This window comes from Barbatula barbatula (assembly GCF_947034865.1).
Source record: "Barbatula barbatula genome assembly, chromosome: 20".
Taxonomy (NCBI): Eukaryota; Metazoa; Chordata; class Actinopteri; order Cypriniformes; family Nemacheilidae; genus Barbatula; species Barbatula barbatula.
The window spans coordinates 18989632-19008938 of record NC_136783.1 but is presented as its reverse complement, the minus strand read 5'-3'; the positions used below and the strand labels follow the sequence as shown (position 1 = coordinate 19008938).

At 40.7% G+C, this 19307-nt stretch overlaps 2 protein-coding genes across 6 annotated transcripts; one reads left to right on the top strand and one right to left on the bottom strand.

The window, feature by feature from the left end:
• Positions 1-144: 144 nt before the first annotated feature.
• Positions 145-13655, top strand: per3 (period circadian clock 3). 5 transcript variants are annotated; one of them, XM_079483527.1, is made up of 23 exons: positions 145-387; positions 3004-3531; positions 3660-3722; positions 4137-4294; positions 5312-5430; positions 5574-5775; positions 5882-5933; positions 6102-6241; positions 6510-6588; positions 6674-6780; positions 7126-7282; positions 7397-7505; positions 7592-7720; positions 7807-7915; positions 8262-8400; positions 8925-9061; positions 9170-9355; positions 9467-9727; positions 9830-10542; positions 10896-11088; positions 11344-11533; positions 11923-12073; positions 12156-13655. In XM_079483527.1, the coding sequence occupies exons 2-23, from the start codon at positions 3203-3205 to the stop codon at positions 12297-12299; spliced, it is 3867 nt and encodes a 1288-aa protein (XP_079339653.1). In that variant the 5' UTR covers positions 145-387; positions 3004-3202; the 3' UTR covers positions 12300-13655. The 5 variants fall into 5 exon arrangements, with proteins under 5 accessions (XP_079339653.1, XP_079339652.1, XP_079339656.1 ...); XM_079483526.1 differs by having other exon boundaries at positions 8259-8400; XM_079483530.1 differs by lacking the exon at positions 4137-4294.
• Positions 13656-13954: 299 nt separating this feature from the next.
• uts2b (urotensin 2, beta) lies at positions 13955-15556 on the bottom strand (the record flags this gene model as incomplete). Its single annotated transcript, XM_079483813.1, has 4 exons — positions 13955-14065; positions 14162-14205; positions 15010-15135; positions 15451-15556. 4 exons carry the CDS (start codon positions 15554-15556, stop codon positions 13955-13957), a joined length of 387 nt encoding a protein of 128 aa, XP_079339939.1.
• Positions 15557-19307: the final 3751 nt, after the last annotated feature.

The following is a 19307-nucleotide window of genomic DNA, read 5'->3' as shown; positions in this document are numbered from 1 at the left end:
ACGTCATTGTTTTAATCTGTTGCATAACACGGGGATACACGTGAGACTCGGCGAGACCAGCAACATTGGCCACGTATCGACCAATCACAACTCGCCCTTGGTGTAAAACAAACCCACCAATGGGTGTTGAGTGGGCGTGGCGCCGCCCGTCCAAGCTCACGTTGGATTCTGATGTGTTGCGCTCCGGTGGAGTTATGGAGGGACGCAAGTGATGGCGAACAATAATAAACATTAGTTCTTTAAACATCTTTAATGGATTTTAAGACTGAAGTTATGGATTTAATAAGGATTTGATACTAAACGGAGTATTAAAAAAGCAAGAAGCACAGGAAGAAGTTTGAGAACGAGTTTATGAACTTCTAATCTAACTCACTGTTGCGATTTAAGGTATATCGTTTGTATTACATCATTCATATGCTGTGACATCATTAGTTACTATTCTGTATCATATTCACCTCTGGTTTAGTAAATATGAATTGTCTGTGTGTTTCGTTGTCTATAGTGTTTTGCGCGTGCGTGCTGCTCTTACGCGTGTTTGTTATATACATTATACGTTTATATATTATTATGATATTTACAGAATGAAATCAGTGTAATGATGATGTTGGTGGGGTCGCTGGGTTGAATACAGGACACATTGTTTCCGCAGACTCGTGTCCGTGCATGTGCATGCGCATTAGTAACATTTGCTCATGCATGTGTGTTATTACACGAGTTATGATTCCTGTTGCACGGATATTGTAGTTCATGCCTGTTGCTATGTCATGAGTGATTTTTGACAGGTTGTTTTTTATACTGCCGGCCTTGTGTATCAATATTGTGTCATTTTGCAATAACTTGCGTTGTTTTGTCAACATATGTTGATGTTTGTGGTCTACTTGTTTTGTAAATAACCACCTGTATTTGCTCTGCAACCATTGCAGCATGTCATATCTGTTAATATTTTAAAGTGCAGTATTAGGTTTGTGATAAGATTTACAAATAGAACACAGACACACACAAAACATGGTTAAATCAATGTTAAACAGTGCTAACATCATGGTAAAGTTCCACAATTTAAACATATGTTCAGTAAAACTGTGCTTGAACAAATGTTCATCAATATGCCACATAATAGTCACTAAACTCTTTCTATAATTGAAATAAATTAAGGAATCGTGGAGGGATAAACAGAAAATGAGTGTTTATCCAGTATTGATTTTTATACCACACCATTGTCCAAAGAAGGATGAAATAGCATAGTCGTGTGTTTTTAGACTCTAAACATTTCTTGAATGTTCCAACATGAGATGACAACAGTTGACTTTATCCAGAACTATTGTGCTAGATGTAGGAGGAGCTTAGTTTAGATTGTATGATTCGTTAGTTTCTCTTTGTCTGTTCTTTGTTGCAGGCAACACGTGTTGCTTTATCTTTGCATTTACCTGTGAGAAAATGCATTGAACCCTTGAAATGTCAGAGACTTTATTGTTCATAGTAATTTGCAGTATGTGATTACAAATACCCGTGCATGATGGCTTTTATGTTTTCATCTATTAAAATGTCTAATCTTAATCTATTATTTACATGTTTAAACCCAGTAGTTCACTAACCCTGAATATTTGACATTGTTTAGCTGCTTCGGGTGTTTTAGTTGAGGGTTAAATTTCCTGACCTAGTGGTGTTCTTAAGTAACGTTAAAAAACGACTGCAGCTGCTGTGGTGCAGACGGGTCACGACCCTTGAATGAACAGATCATTCAGTGGGTTACAGTGCATTTTATAACAATGGAAAGTGAGTGCATAATCCCCCTTTAGTGTTTATAAATTGCACTTGTAACCCACTGCTTGGCGAGGCTTATTACTTTTATAAAATGGTTATTCCATTTGGTTTCATAAAATAAAGTAAATAAAGTGATATTTAGGGTATAATGCGGTCAGCAGTTATAAATGGGGGCATTTTATAATGGATTAGAACTCGGGCCAACTAATCAGAATCGAGGACCAGAACTGGCCATTTATAACAGGTTAAATCACCTGGCCAGGAAGTTAAAGGGGTCAAGCATCACTTTAACTATTGCTTAATCATTTTGATGTAAAACTATCTCTAAAATATCTCCCGTTTAAAAATATTAAAGTGCTACACTATGTCATATTAAACACATTTTTCATAAGGCTCCAGATCCAACGAGGCACTTTTAGGTGGCGATCACATTGAATGCACAGGATTTTTTGACATGGGCCGGCACAAGAAACATTGATACAGATGGACAACCTAACAACCATCCAGCAATGCTCTAGTAACCATCTAGTTATCACCCAGGAGTCCTTGGCCGCCGCATTCACATAGAACGGCCACGTTACCATAAACCTGTATTCAATAAAAAAGACACTCTTACGCAACTCAAAGTTCCTTATGAAAACCAACCATGGTTTAAATATAGTAAAAGCGTAGTACTTGTAACCGTAGATTTATATCCAACATGATTTAAAACCATGTTTGGTTTTATTCATAATGAAACTATTGTACATTTTCATAAAGGGTACCTTGGAGGCCACCCAGATCACCGCAAAATTGTGGCCGCACGGTTACATGTATAAACCTACTCTTAAGGTTTTGGGTTCAAGTAAGTGCCTGCTAACAGAATAATAATGTATTAAAGTGTGTTTTTGACACGTGACACTGTTGGGACTTATTGTGAACTGATTGAACTGATTATGTAAGAGCTCCCTGAATATAGTCAGACTGTTATGTAATACGCTGTGAGTCGTCATTGGATGACACCATCAGGCTGTTGTTTTGAAATATGAAAAGTGATACAATGATGTTCACACTCGGCCATGTCATACTGAATGAGTGCCAAAATGTCATCAGACGTCTTTTTTGTGTGTTCTAAAGGAAAAACAGCAACAATTTATGTGTAGGTGGCTTTGTTCAAAACGTTTCTTTGCCATGATATGCAAACGTTGAATGTTTCGTCATTTGTAAAGGTTGGTTATTTATTTTCTTCTGTTTCTTTCGCAGTTCCCCGCCAACTCCATCACCATGCAAGGCTGTACCTGATCACCAATACCTCATTCACCCTAGTTAAACAATCATGGCACATGTGGATAACAATTCAGATGAACATTGTTAATGTGGACCAAAGCAGAGAAGCAGCTAGATTCAGGAGCACAGGGTCAATAGAGGAGGCGAGGGGTCGGTGGAGGACTTTCATTAGGGAATGCCAGGAGGAGACGGCTTTCCCGATGGAGCAGAGAAGAACTCTTCTCCAGGCTCCACTGAGCGGGCAGGGCAAGCGGAGCAGACAAACGGCAGACAGCACCCAAGCACTAGCGAAACCGAGGAGCGGCGAGGAGGTGCACGCTCGGCAGGGTGCGAGGAGAGCGGAGGGGAGCGCTCCGGAGGAGAGCAAGGACAGGATGATGTGGACATGAACAGCAGTCACGACTCCAGCAGTTGTAATGACAGCGTCAGCGGGTCACGACATCGTCGCCCGTCCTCGGCCAATTGCAGCCCGGGAAGCGCCACGGAATCAGGAAGCACTAAGAGGTACAATGAAAAAAGAATACAAACGAAAACAGATTGAAGGTCTTTAAAGAAGACCAGGGACTGAATGATTTAACAGTGGAATAGCATTCGACTGCTGGTTAAGAGAGTTTCTTTTCTTTTATCTTCAGCTCAAAGTCTGCCGCTGGTTCCTCATCCTCCAGTTATCACAGCGCTCATCATAAGGAGTGCAGGTAAACTGACACGATCCAAAATCATCGCAATTTTATATTTCTTCATTTTCTTAAAGTCTTCGGGAGTGGCGATCCTTCTTTCATGATGTTATCTGGACAGTTTGAGCAGAAACGGCCACTTTTCTAGATCCAATCAGTTTGCAGCGGCAAAAAAAAAACACACCCCGACACACCTAATAACTGATTAATAATATTGTGTTAAAATTACATACATGATCATATTGTAAAAAAACAAGTGCCAGTATTTCGTTGACAACTTTACATTTGATGGATGGTCAGTGGATATTGCGATAATAATGTTATCAGGAATTCGGTTATCGTGTCATTATATTTCGACAGTTCTAGTATTAGAATGACAACTATGAATGTTCATGTAAAGAAGATATAAGGTCAGACATGTGTATGTGTGTGAAGTGAGCAGACGGAGCACGGCCGTAACCAGATGCACAGAGAGATGATGCAGACGGTCCATGAGATGAAGAAGCGTCTGCCATCTGAGAAGAGGATGCGCAGTAAAGCCAGTACTGTAGAAGCTCTGAACTATGCATTAAAGTGTGTCAAACAAGTCCAAGGTAAACACTCACACAGTATAGAGAAACCGAGTCATTTAGTATTTGAAGTATTCATCTACTTTCTACAGCTAATTTATAAAGCTGGTTTAGCATGTCCCTGAATTAAAAATGGCCTGGAGGCAATACGCCAGACTGAGGTGTACAGTAGAAAGTCTCTGGTAAGAGTCAGTTTGCTCTGTCTGCACGAAGGGTGGGTCTGATCCACAAATATCAACTGCTGAATCTGTTCTCTATGTTCATTTATCTGCTGTGATACACATCTGTACATGTATGTCACCCTTGTTTAGTGTGTACTGTATTAAAGGTGTTTTATAATGGGACTTTGTAGTAAGATGATATGTTTTCTGTACGATCTCATCGTGTGCGTATGATGTATCAGATGGAACTTAAAAGCAATAAGTACCCAGTTCACACATTTCTGTCTAAGATTCAACGTGGTATTCATATTACAGTTAACTAAAACTATTCAAAGATTTATGTTAATTGAAAAAAAATTTGGCCAATAAATGGATCAAGTTCAGGCACTAAAACGAATAACAATGGAAAATCCTGCTAAAACTGAAATAAAGCCACAATAGTTAATTCAATCTATTTATCAATATACAAAAGATAAACAACAAAAGCACAAAACAAAACAGCTAAAATATAAACAAAAATATCATGAAAACTCGAATTATAACCATAAAAGCTGAAATAACTCGGGGCTTCAGATTTTCACATGTAAATATTTGTATTTGACGGTTCTGTCACAATGTTCACTGATGTCATAGATTTTATTTATGCATTTGGTGTTATTCCTTTAATTTATTTTGTATGCTTGTTTGTAATGCCTTTAGGAAAAAAATTGTATCATTTCTAAACCTTACATTTGGGTTTATGAATGTCTAACTTTGGACATAAGATGTGTGGTGTTTCCATGATTTAATGTGTTTTGCTCCAACAGTGGTTCACTGTATTCTGGCTTATGGTTCGGTCACATGCTCACTCAGGTTCCGTTCTCTTTTCTGCCCCCTGCAGCAAACAGCGAATACTACAACTTACTGATGAGCAGCGGTGTGGAGGAGAGGCGAGATGCGACCTTCTGCACGCTCGAGGAGCTGGAGGGGATCACGTCAGAACACACCCTGAAAAACACGGTACATTCCTGCTGCCTTTCGTTCTCTGAAAACGAGGTCATGGGTTAAATACCTCATGCAACAACATGTGTAGCTTGAATGTGTGTCACTTTGGGAAAAAGCATCTGCCACATGCAGTTCACTGGCGGTTCTCTGCTTTTTAGGACACTTTTGTGGTGGTTTTCTCTCTGGCCACTGGGAAGGTGGTTTACGCGTCTGAACACGCGTCCAGCGTGCTTCACTGCAAGCGCAGATTTCTGCAATCTGCAAAGTTTGTGGAGCTGTTGTACCATCAGGACGTCAATGTGTTTTATTCACGCACGGCACAACCGTGTCTGCCGCCCTGGAACGTGGGCACGGACAGCGGTGAGTCCATCGACGCTTAAAGTGTCACTGGACGTTCCAGATCAAAATAAAAGCTTATAGAGAAATAAAAGCTGTGTTTACGTTTGTCATCCATCTTTCTTTGTAGTGGCACTTTTATTTGAATGCGCCCAGGTCAAATCCTTCTTCTGTCGAATCAGGTTTGTGTATTTCTTCATATCAACAGCACACGCTGCAGACTTTTATCGGAACTGTATGACTGTATAGCAATCAATGTCTCATTCCTGAGATGAATGAGCTTTTTTGGAGATGATACATCGTTAATATTTCATTCTCATCTGAAATTTCTTATTAATGTTTGTGTTTAGAGGAGGGAAAGATAGAGATGGAGAGATGCGCTATAGTCCCTTCCGCATCACGCCGTTTCTACTGAAGGTTCAGGGGACGAGCGGAGAACCGGAGCCGTGCTGTCTGGCCCCGGCCGAACGCGTCATCTCAGGATATGAGGGTGAGTGCTTCTCTGACCACTCCCAGCATACTTCATCTGTGTGTAACGTGTGCTGTATAACATATGATTTATTTTGGTTTATACCAACATCATTTCCAAAGTCACATTTGTGTTGTTTTGATAAGTTTAATATTTTTCTGAAATGTTTATAATGTGCTATTATGTAATTCATAATACATTAATTTCCCATGAGTTGTCAAATTTTTACCCAGTTAAAAGAATGACACCTGCTTATTTATGTTTGTTTATTTTCTTTGTTTGTCCCCAGCCCCACGCATTCCTATGGAGAAGCGCATATTTAGCACAACGCATTCTCCAGGTTGTGTGTTTTTAGAAGTGGATGACCGGTGAGCGTTTTTAAAACTAAATAGATAATATGGCCAAGATATAAAAAACTTTAATTTGATTTCCGTATTTGTGATGTGTGTGCAGTGCGGTGCCGTTGCTCGGTTACCTCCCTCAAGATCTGATCGGTACCTCAATTCTGACATGTTTGCATCCAGACGATCGTCTGCTCATGCTTTCCATGCACCGCAAGAGTATGTACACTATACTGTTTGCATGTGTTTTCAAAGTCTTGGATGAGAGTATCTGTCCAGATCAGTATTTAATGACGATCCTAAATCAGGTATCAAATGCAAACTTTTCTCTTAGTCACAAAATACCTGCAGACTCGTAGCTCTGCATATTTATAAATATTTGTAAGTCATAATTTTTTTAAAACACACCGTGGAAATGTATACTTCCGGTGGCGACTTATGATGTGTACTTGATTTGCATAAGTTGATTGAATTTAGCGAACTGGGAACTACAGTTAAAAATCATCATTTTCTCATGAACCGAATCTTGATATATTCTATCATAACGCCGTTTAACCTCCTCAGTTCTGAAGTACGCTGGACAGCCTCCGTTTGAGCATTCGCCCATCCGCTTCCGTTGTCAGAACGGCGACTACGTCACTCTGGACTCCAGCTGGTCCAGTTTCATCAACCCCTGGAGCCGTAAGGTGGCCTTCATCATCGGCCGGCACAAAGTTCACACGTAAGTAGAAGGCCAAAACCGTTCACAATGTATTTTTTAATCTGTTAATGCCAACCGGCGCACTTGCACTCGTTCAATTAATCTAAACCTGTTTTTTATGCTTTTGGATTGAAGTGGTCCTCTGAACGAGGATGTTTTCGCTGCGAGGAGCAAAGCCGAGCAGCCGGTCATGTGTGAGGATGTCAAAGAGCTTCAGGCTATGATCCACAAACTTTTCCTGCAGGTGAGAGATCACACAAACCCTGAACCGCTGTATGATGAAGTAAAATGCGCTCTGAACTCACGTGATGGTGTCTGTCTCCTGTTCAGCCCGTTCATCACAAAGGTTCCAGTGGTTATGGAAGTTTGGGTAGTAATGGCTCACATGAGCACTACATCAGCGCGGCGTCATCCAGCGACAGTAACGGCAACCTCTGGGAGGATTCGCACAGAGAACCGGTTTGTCAGACCTGTAAAGTTTTCTGCAAGGTGATTAAAAAAGTGTGTAGTTTGGGGATTTTAAGGGTTTTTGTGCGTTTTGTCAGATGACGTTGCAGCACATATTTGCCGACGTCAATAAAGTGAAGAACTGGGATCAGCAAGCGTTTCTCGAATCCCGGAGAAACCTCACACCACAACTACCGGCAACTGCAGGTAATGACATGGATTTCGGTACACTACCTTTATAAATACATTTTAAAACTCTATTTTTATTATTTACAGGTAAATGTAAACACATAAAAGCCAACAAAGCATAGCCCATATTTAATATACAGTATCTCCAACCAAATGCTCTCTCCAAATCCCTCCAAAAATCAACCGACTTGTATAAAAGCAGTTTAAAAATCCAGGCTGTCAGATTTCAGTTGTCTGTCTTGTTATAAATCCATGAAAATGTATAAAAATTTTGAGCATGCATTATAAACCTGTTATTCTGCGAAGTCACCAAAACTCACACTGGCAAAAGTCTGTAAAGTGGATCTGTGTTTGTTTCCAGCAGTGTCGGGAGCCAGCGTTCTGCCCGAGTGCACTCAGGGTTTGGGAATCAGAGCTCATCTGAAGCAGTCTCTACAGGAGGCCAGAAAACAGTCACACATTCCCTCTTACCAGCAGATCAACTGTGTGGACAGTATCATCAGGTGAGACTTTAGAGCATGTCGATCGTCGCATGACATCAATGTACAGCGAGAGCGATTTGAAAGCTATAATGTCAAACGTTGATCGGTCGGGCGCAGCGCCGCGTGATGTCTACCACACCTGCTTATATCGTCAATGACAAAACTAGACATTTTTAAAAGTGCAGTACATGACTGAAGACGCTGTTTGGTCATTTCTGTTTGAAATAAAAGTTGCAGGTTACATTATATTAAGTCTTTATGTCAAACTGGCATTTAACAAAAAATATTACCAGACAGCTCCACTTCTAAATTATTATCATATGGTTACCATTGTGTATTATGGTAAGATTTGTGAATTTCTGATTTTATCCCCCAAAAATGTTCTTTTGTTAGTCAAACTGTTGGTGTTGGTTTTTCAGTTTTGGTGTTGAAAATAGTTTAGATGTTGCCTCCACCACCATGTTAGAAGTTTTTATCTTTGAATGGCTCTCTCACATGTATTTGATGGAAATTATGGATGCTGATTTCCGTCTGTCTTTCGGTAGATATCTGGAGAGCTGTACGACATCTGCTCTCAAACGGAAGAGTGAATCTCGGTCCATATCTACCTCTTCATCTTCCTCCATGTCTGAGGAAGCTAAACCTCCGGCGACCGCACACAGAGATGCTGACAACACAAATGGTAAGAACCTTCCCTATCCTTTCCAGCCTGCATTATGAAATGATCCGTCATTCAAATAATAACCGCTAAATGTCAAATCTATTTAACACCGATTTCTTCCCGTTGCAGAAGCTGCGTTCGAGGGCGGTGGTACGCTGGATAGTCAGGTGTCGGCGAGTTCAGCTATGGCGGCTGCGGTGGTTGGAGCTCAGCTCACTGACATCACGCTGTCCACGGAGGCCATGAGCGTCGTGTCCGTCACCAGTCAATGCAGTTACAGCAGCACCATAGTGCACGTGCCACAACCCGAGTCAGGTACCAGTTTAACCGATGACACGTCTTGCGTTTATTTGAAGGAAACAGCACAAACACGCTGGGAATAGTTCAACTGCAAAATTAGCGTTATTTCATACTTTCTTTTCCCAGAGGTCACTGCCTTAGAAGACGCTCCAATGGGGAGCGAGCCAGCAGACTCCGCCACCACCCCTGCATGTCCCGCCCCCAGCACCTCCTTAGCCGCTCAGGAGGAGTTGTTGGTTGTGGGACTCACTAAAGAGGTGCTCTCGGCCCACACTCAGAAAGAGGAGGAGCAGTTTGTCGATCGCTTCCATCATCGTATCCTGCAGAGTCCGTACAGCTCGTACCTTCAACAGGACAACAGCAGCATGGCCCACTCCCATCACAGAGGTGTGAAGGGTATTCATTATTTACAGAGTTTTCCTCATTCAAATTGACTTTAAAATGGACTACATACAGTTAATAATCTAGTCATATCCTCATTGGGTTCAGGTGATGTTGTCCGACCTCCTAACAAACACAAACGACAGAAACCAGAGAACTCATCCGACAGCTATGGTTCACTGCCGGGCAACTACTGGTCTCTTCCCAGGCACCCAGGAGCTCCGCATTCCTCGTGGCCTTCCTCCGAATCATCTCAACCTCTGCCATCCAACATCAGCTTTGTGCCACCCATATCTGTGCCAGTGCAGAGGACCCCATACTTCAAGGCCATTGGCCCGGAGCAGCAGTCTGGGGTGCCTGTGATGGTCCGACCTGACCAAGGCATCCAGAACCTCCAACCCATGCAGCCCTTCAACCCTGTTATGTTCGTCCTACTCCCCGGTTACCCTCCCAACTTTGGCATGTACCCCCAGGCGATGCCTGTCGCGCCACCCGGGTTCGTTTTACAGCCTCATTACAATTTGGGCGGGTACGTCCCACCAGGCGCTCAAATGTCGCAGGGGTCTCCGATGCAAGGGAATTTTGCAGGGTCCTCAGCCACAGGAGTCAGGATGCCTCAGGGTGCCGCCCCCATGGCCGACTCGATACCTACATCTTGGTTTGGAGACGACCTGGATGCGGCACAGCCCACTGCTCTGTTCTCCAGCTCACGCTCCAGCTCGCCCATCCAGCTGAACCTGCTTCAGGAAGAGCTGACCAAACCATCAGAACCCCAGAACAGCACCAGTCCAGAGAGTCTGCTTGAGCATCACGCCAAAGCGGTGAGACTGGAATGCTAGGTCACGTCTTGTGTGCATGATACTGTTGCCATTAAATAAATATTAGTACAAAGCGATGACGTCTTTAAAACATCACATATAAGTTAATTTTGACCAAGGATAACGAAAATATCGTTCCATAAATAGAGGTGGCAATAGAAAGAAAAATCTAAAGAATTTGTTTTTTTAATCAAAACCATGGTTACACCTTTGTTACATATATTGTAGAATTTTATAAATGTACAACAAAAATAAAATAAAATTGGATTCTTTCCATGCAGATTTGCATCAGTGTGTTTTAGTAATTAATAGGTATGAATAAGGTATGAAGGTACCACCTTTTTCTGTGGTCACAGGAGGACGCACCCAGTGAGTCCGGTAACCAGGAAGCTCATTCCAGCTCCAGCGAAATGCTCGATCAGCTTCTCCAAGAGGACGCTCGCTCGGGAACTGGCTCCAACACTTCAGGCAGCGGCTCTGGAGAGTCCGGAGGGTCTCTAGGTTCCGGGTCTGGACTCGGTTCTAACGGAACGTCCACCAGTCATACCGGTGCTGTTCAAAATCACTGAATAATAAATGTTCTCAACAAGGGTGTATGATAAAGCTAAGGGTTCCACCGAACATTGTTTGTTTTTAACTATAAATGATAACATATATAATACAATTGATCATTCATATCACGTGTGAATTATTTTCCTGACTTACAAAGTCCATACAAAGTATGTCTACAAACTGTCCCTTTAAATCAAAAAAAGGTCCTTGTGATGTCATCACACTGACGATCTGTATTTTTCCCGCTCACAGGCAGCAGCAAATACTTCGCCAGCAACGATTCGTCAGACACGTCGCGGAAGGCTCGCAAGTCCACGGAAGCTCAAGAGAGGGAGTGTACAGCCTTCAAGAAGCACCCACTCCTTCAAGAGGACAGTCCGCTGTGGCGCCTGATCAAACAGACCCCAGAACCCGTCATGATGACCTATCAGATCAGCCCCAGGTATCAGACCTCACCCACACCCGAAGAACCCCCCTTTCTCTGTCTCTCAAACCGGGAATCCAACTGTGAAACCCGAGGGGAAACGTGACATTTTGAGCGTCTCTTTCCACAGGAGAAAGATAGTGCTGCCCGGCTCTCGCTGAGGTATTTCTGATCAAGCTAAATGTCTCATTGCACTGTCAACCCTGTTACCCCGAGGTAGGTGATTTCAGGCGACAGTACACAATGAGACCCGTGTTAAGCGGATGATTGTAAACCACACATGGTAATGAACGGAGGTCAGGGCGAGTCTGCGTAGATGAGCTGTTTTGTAAAACAGTGCTTAGATGTCAAAACTGGACATTTGAAGTGGCCGAGTTTTTTTATTATGTGTACGGATGTTCTTCCAGGGATCAGGCGCAGGTTTTGAAGAGCGACCGGAACAAACTCCTTCTGATGCAGCCTATGCAACCCTGGTTCACGCAGGAACAGAAAAAAGAGCTTGTTGAGGTTCATCCGTGGATCCAACACCACACGGTCCCGCAGGAGATAGACACACAGGTCTAAAACACTTTGTAAAATGTTTGGTACTGACATTATATAGCCAAAAAACAGTTTCATGACTTTAAATCGTCTTTTTTAGGGATGTGTAAGTTGTACCAATTGTCCAATGGAACCGAGAGAGGAACTTGCTCTTCACAGTGACTCTCTGGACCTAACCACGCCCGACAGCCCCTCTCCACAGGAGTGCTTGTCGCGGGACACCAGCCCCAGCACAGACACCTGATAGCAGTCCCAGATTGTCGGTGCAAACGCAGACCGGCATATCCGGAACTGACAGACCCCGGAGGACAAACGGTCGCCCACATCCGCGTGTCCTCTGCACATGGCGTAACAGTACCATCACAGGAGATGCCCGGCTTCATGCCTCGTGTGAACTTCAGCCGTCGTCCGTCTCTTCTGTCCTCCGTTTGCAGATCATAGACCCAAACAACTGTGAATGTCTGACTGTGATTTGGCACTGATGTCATGTGTTTTTTTAGAAAAAGTCAAATGAGTGTATTATGAATGTGGAAGCTACCCCTCTAGCCAGCGTTTCTAGACACGGGTTGCATTCATTACGACCTGTTAAATCTCACCGGCGGTGGTAAAAGATATGAACTCTTGTCCAGATGTATAAAAATGCACCATAGTGCAAAATTTAAACACTTGTCACCAAATCTGAGAGCATCTACAGATGACCACAAAACCCAGTTTCTACAGTGTGGAGATATTTACTGTAATCTATGTTTTCACCCATTTTGTCAGATTTTCACCTGAAGATTACGAGGGCAGATAATGAGAATAAAAGAGAATGACCCACATTGATAAACTACAATAAACGCTGCAGTATTTCATGAAAAGAATCAGCAGTAATTTTTTAATTCACTGGGACAGTGTCAGTATTAGTTTTTCTACTCTATATGTGACTGAAGGGGTGTAAAACTCAAAATAATGCTGGTGCATATGGACAATTTTCTCATGTCTTGTCCTTTGAATCTCGCGAAACTCTGGGTAAGTCACATTTCACCTCAAAAATCAAAAGCGAAAAATGTAAAACTCAACTTTGCGTAAAGAATATGCAAATATTTTGCATTCAAACCTTGGGACTATTTTGGAAAAAGTATTCAAAATAGAAAAATACTCAAGTTTTATAGTTGATATGGGGTAAAATGTGACGATTCACTCATACAGTACAAACACAGAACCGCTTGTGATATTTCCTCATTTATATCGTAACTCTGACCAAATCCACAATCTTTCTCAAAACGTTTAATTTATTGAACTGTTGTGTGTGTTTGTGTTTCGTGAGTTTGGTCATGTGGTATTCGCCTGTCACAACTAGAATTTGTTCTTATGTTTTTATAGATTGTGTTGAAGTAGATGACGGCTGAACCGTCTCTCCCCTAAAATTAAAACGTATGATATGTACAGTTTTTGATCAAAGATATGTTTTTGTACAGTTGCTAGGATAAAAACAATGTGTTTTACAAAAAATGCTAAATACAGGTGTCTTTTCTCAAAAAAGTCATTTTGTGTCCAATTCAGGGAAATGTTTTGTGACACCAAATGATAATTTTCAATAAAAGACCACAGTGACTTGAACTGCTTTGTTAAACGTCAATCCACATGAGACTAAAATACTCTAATAGATGTTTGTTTTTGTATTTATATGTGTGATGTTCTAACAATACACACACAGACCAAAAAAGCTTTTTCAAACATATTTACTTTATTTACATCTGAGCTGAAGCACAGTAATGTACAGATACATTTCCACCAAACGGTTTTGTTAAATTGAGTGCATCAGGCTCACAACATTGCATGAAAAAACATGTGAAGCGTGTGAGAACACCTGAAGGTGCATGTTGTTTGTTTGTCCGTCTCTCTGTCTTTATATCTTTACACGCAGTATTTCCAGAAACACTCTGTATTGCTTCCTCTCTTGTGGTATTGCTTCCTGCTGCCCAGGAAACGACTGAGAGGATTCATCAGCGGCTTCTCCAGCAGAACCTGTACGAAACGCAGTCAGAATCACTCAACTTAAAACATATTCCCATAACTGAGTAACTTTGCGTTTTGTTAAATCTGTTATCTTCATTAACTCACTTCTTTCACAGCTTGGCCGGGAACAAATCCAGCTGTTCTGAGACCTGTGAGAGAAAATATGGGTGTTAAAGGGATATTTCACCAAAAACTGAAAGTTCTGTTACAATTACATATAGTTGTTCCAAACCTCCATACATTTTTTTGTTTGGTTGAACACAGATAAGGATGTTTGGACAAATGCTTGTAACCAAACAGTTATTGGACCCCATCGACTATGAATAGTAGGATCAAATGACAATTGTAGTCAAAAGTGCCCTCGAACTGTTTGCTTGCTACATTCCTACATTCTTTCAAATATCTTATTTTGTGTTCATCCGATTTAAATTATAAAATAATGTTATACAAATCATAAAGAAATTTTCCTTCTATGGTAGTCAATAGGGTGGGGTGCCACGGTGGGGTGAGTAACCAGCTAATGTCAGTCCCATCGGATATCGGAGATGAAAATGATTGTGTTTTTATTACCAGATAAATTAAACCTCTTCAAATTGTAGAAAAACTGAATGAAACAAATGCACATAAATAACTTACAGGAGTGCACTTATACCAACCATTGAAAGTTGGAGAAATTAACTATGTTTCGTCAACATTTCATTTCTCAAACACAAGTTATTTCCTCTTCCTCTAGTCTCGTGCAGAACACAGAAGATATTTTGAAGACTGTTGATGACCAAAAACATTGGACCCCATTGACGTCTATTGTATGGTCCCAAAACCACAAGGCATTTCTGAAAATATCTTCTTCAGTGTTCCAGAAGAGTCAGATAGAGATTTTCAATAACATGAGAGTGAAAAGAAGTTTTTCCCTTTAACAAGTTAATGCTACAGAACAGAAAGCAGCATCTCACTGTCGCGGATGAGGTCTCCGGTGATGATGGACGGGTAGCCGAAGCCAGCAGAGCCCTGGGACAAAAACGCTTGCTCCGAGTAACTCAGATCTTCTGGACTGACCACCCGATCGTCTTCAACAAGAACTACCAGAGAGAGAGAGAGACCTTAGCACAGACCAACACAACCTCGATCGTGAAATCACAGATGAGATCTCAGATATTTCTCATTAATGAGATTAAATGGAGAGCAAATAGAAATGCTTGCTTAAGTCTGATCTGCATCTCAGATATTTCTCCTGAGAAAAAGTCTCCATTAGTTTTAGAAGAGATTCAACATTGACAAACTGGGTTCAGATTTGCCAAGGCTGCAAAAGTCAATATTATTGAACATCAAAAACATTTTTCATCAAATCCTGATTATTTTACCTCTGTGTGTGTCGAGCAGAAGAGAGATTTTACCTGGTCTGCCGTATGTCATATCCCCTGTCTGTACCATCGGATGTCCGAGCATCACCTCCAGGACGATGAGAAGTACAGCAAAACACAGATGCAGTTTACAGATCATGATGACACGTAAGCTACACACAACTGCGCACAAAGTCTTTCCCTTGTGACTTCAGTCTAGAGGTCTGGTCTCAACACACCCGTCCTGTTACTATCCCCATCTTATATACCTCCACGTTACGTCTCCCAATCTCCATCACAGATGCATATTCTGTGCTTGTAAATTCAGAGAGGACGGATGGATGGATCAATAAAAGTGAGAGACAGACACAGACTTTGTGCGTCAGTGACGGGCCTCGGTCTTTTACCAGGCCAGAATGTAATCCAGCCAAGTTCATAAATCCAGCAAACGCAGGTGGGAAAGCAGCACTCGCGGGATGAAGTCGGGGCAGGCAAATTGCCCGTTTAATTCATTTATTTTAGAGGCTGCTGAGATTTATTTCCCATGATGCCTGTGGCCGTTACTCAAATGTATCATCCCGATGAACCCTGTGGTTTCTATTTTAAGAGACTCGGAAAGGGGACATATTGGCAATATTGGCAACCGAAAGTGTGACCAATATTCTTAATGGTGTAAAGAAAATAAGGTGAGTGTCAAATTCATTTATTAGTCTCTGACAAATTGTTGCAAGTACATAGGCCTCTATGTGTCTGTACTTTAGATGTATAAAGGGTGACCTAAGCAATCTCTTGGTCCCAGAATGTAGAAACTTAAAGTTTTGACTTTGGCCAGTATGACCCACAGCATCCCGACATCAAGGCGGCACATTGTTTTTAGCATGAGTAAGCATCAGTTAACATTTTTTTGAGAATGTAAAAACATTCATCAGATTTTAAATGGCATTAGAAGTGCGTAAATGGCTTTACTTGTAATAACAGAGCTCAACTCAATAAATAAGAGTAATTGTCTGACCAGTCCTGATGACATGGAAGAGGCCATTTTATTTCCTCTTGTCAAACCCCATAAACTCTGTATTTATATCGAGGGCGTTTGATGCTCTGTATTAGACTCATTCTTGGCCCCATGAGGTCTGATAAAAAGAATGAGAAATTGAAATAACATGTTGCCCTTCAATTTAATGACATCTGACCTTTTTACAAAGTATCATTTGATTAGTGACCCAAAATAATACAGAATCCTTTTACTGTATATTTTGTAGCTTTAAATGCACGGTATTGTTTTTATGTACAATAGACATCTTTTATATATCTGAATGTTATTGCATTATAGATAACAAAAGGATGTATCAAATGCATGCTAGAGATTTGCTTGGAAGTAATTTCACTTTGTTTGTGTCATTTTATACCATTTCTGGTGTGAATATTATTAATTCAGCACACAAACTATAAGCATCAACTGTAAACTTCTGATTAAATACTTAGTCTTCATTTTGAACATTACCTCTGTCGTTCTATTTTAAAATACATTTTGCATTTTAGTTTTTATTTATTAAAAGTAGGTTTAACGTTTTAATCAAATGTTTTGATGTGTGAGTTTTGATGTGTGAGCAACCGCGGACAAATTTTGATCACTATAAATTCTTGAATATTAAACATCTAAGAAACCTCTTTATGTGAAAAAACCTCTTCATGCTTTCAAAATGTTTTTGTCTTTAATTAAAATAAATTCCATTTGGTTAGATGTTCCTCTTTTCCTTGTGTGCGTGAATATAAGGCTTTAAACTCAATTCAGTTTTATATCTAATACAACAACATTCAAGCATGTGTAGATGTAAACTTAAGTGTCCTTATATTTTTAAGGTCATTGTATAGTTATATTTGGATGTACATAAATAGTTTCAACCCAGTAATTCTAGTCCTAGTATGCAAGTGATAATCGCTGCAGTCAGGAGAACTGCAGTTGGGAGGAGTTTACGCCAATAACTAAATTAAAACACTAAAATGTAAAAAATAAATTTTCCTCGTAGTTAAAGGTTTTATTTTATCACAAATGCATTAAATGTATTTACCAAACAATACATTTATGAGCAAAGCACGTTTTCGTCCACCGGAAGTTCAATTAAACGTGACGTTATGGCCAGCGTAAAAGTTTCAACAAATAAACACTCTGCAACACAAATGTCTTTGCATTGATATAGAAATAATAATGATATGCCTATTCTTGTATTTTAATTTCAGTAACAAACAGTTGCTCTAAACCACTGCGAGCACCGCAGTTTCTATTCATGTTACCAATAATTAAAATGATAATTCACTGCCGTTCTGACATGTTGTGCTACCATTGTGCTTCCCTTTCACGTAATTGAGGTTTATAGGGTTTGGGTTAGTCGTGTTTTTATTTTATTTAACAAAATACAATAAAACAAAATATTTTTAACAACTCTTTTATGTGGACATTGAGATTTGTCCAAGCATTGTGTATGTGGCATTGTTAAAGGCTGTGAAGAAGCACAGTGTGTTAAGCTGTGATGGACCCTCAATAAAGTGACCATAGAGAATGATGGCCTCTTCTTTGTTTTCTTTTTGTTAGTATCTCAAGATACTACACCAACTGTGGATGATAAACCAATAGTACAACACACGACATTAAATAAACAAATCAAAATCCTCTGGAGGTTTGTACAGCCCACTAGCGGCTTGAGTCCCACCCACTTGTGGTTGACCGGCCCACACTAGTGTATTTATTATTTTGGTTTTATAATTAGAATAACTTCCTCTCCCCTTCTTTGTTTATGTTATTGTTTGTTTATTTTATTCTTTTTACACTGTCTTCATTGTACTTACTAATGGGAATGGTATGAATATTGTGTTGTGATATTTGTATGTAAGCTCCGGTTGTTTGTGAATCTTAAACTTTGAATGTTTTTTTGGTCAATGTTCTACAATATGTTGATAAAAAAAGGCTAAGCGTATCCCATCATGCATCATGTTCTGGATATGAATCATGAGACTTTTTGCTCGGGTCTCGCGAGATGTTGCGGAAAGCTTTCCAGTGTATATTATACTAGTATATCTTTATTTATGATATGTTTGGCTAACATGTGTTTTTCTTTTGTTTTTTGGGTGCAGCTGCTTTTGATACATTACAAATAAATCTGATTTGACTTGACTATAATAAGATATTACATTACATACATAGTCAGTGGCGGCCGGCCAATAGAGGGCGCTAGGGCGCCGCCCCCCTTAAGCCACAAAAAAAAAAAAAATTAAAACAAAAATAGTAATAATAATGAGAAAAACATCAGTATGTCAATATTTGTGTGTTTTAAATATGGAATGCACCCAGTAATACATGTAAAATATGATACAAAATCATATTTGCAACCTTTCCTCTGCCTGTCTGATCGCTTCATCAGCTCTGGGGCGATAGAGAAAGCGCCCCAAGGAGGCGGGTCTATGTAGCAGTTAAGCCAATTGCTAATTTAAGATATGAATGTATGACATAAAATTTAGCCAATCAGCGTTCTTAAATAGAATCCAAGAAGGGCGATCATTTTATCGCCCCAAGCCCTGATAAAATAAGGACTGGGCTCTAGGGGCGCCATTTTTACTAAACGACAATGGCGAGCGCGGACGTTACTCCTCCAAGACCCAACCCTAACTCGGTGAAATCTCTCCTCCAAGATCCGTTTGAGAGGAGAACTTTGTCGGAGAAAGTTCGGGTGAAAGAGCTGGGCCCAGATCAACCTGACCTCTCAATCAAACAGCAGGCTAGCGAAAAAGGGAAGCAGTATATGCGCGGCTTCTCCCGTAGCTGGTACACCAGGAAGGCTTGGCTAATCATTCAGTTATATATGGTACTCTAAAAAATGTTAATAGTGTGTTTGCTAATATTACTGTATATATGTTTT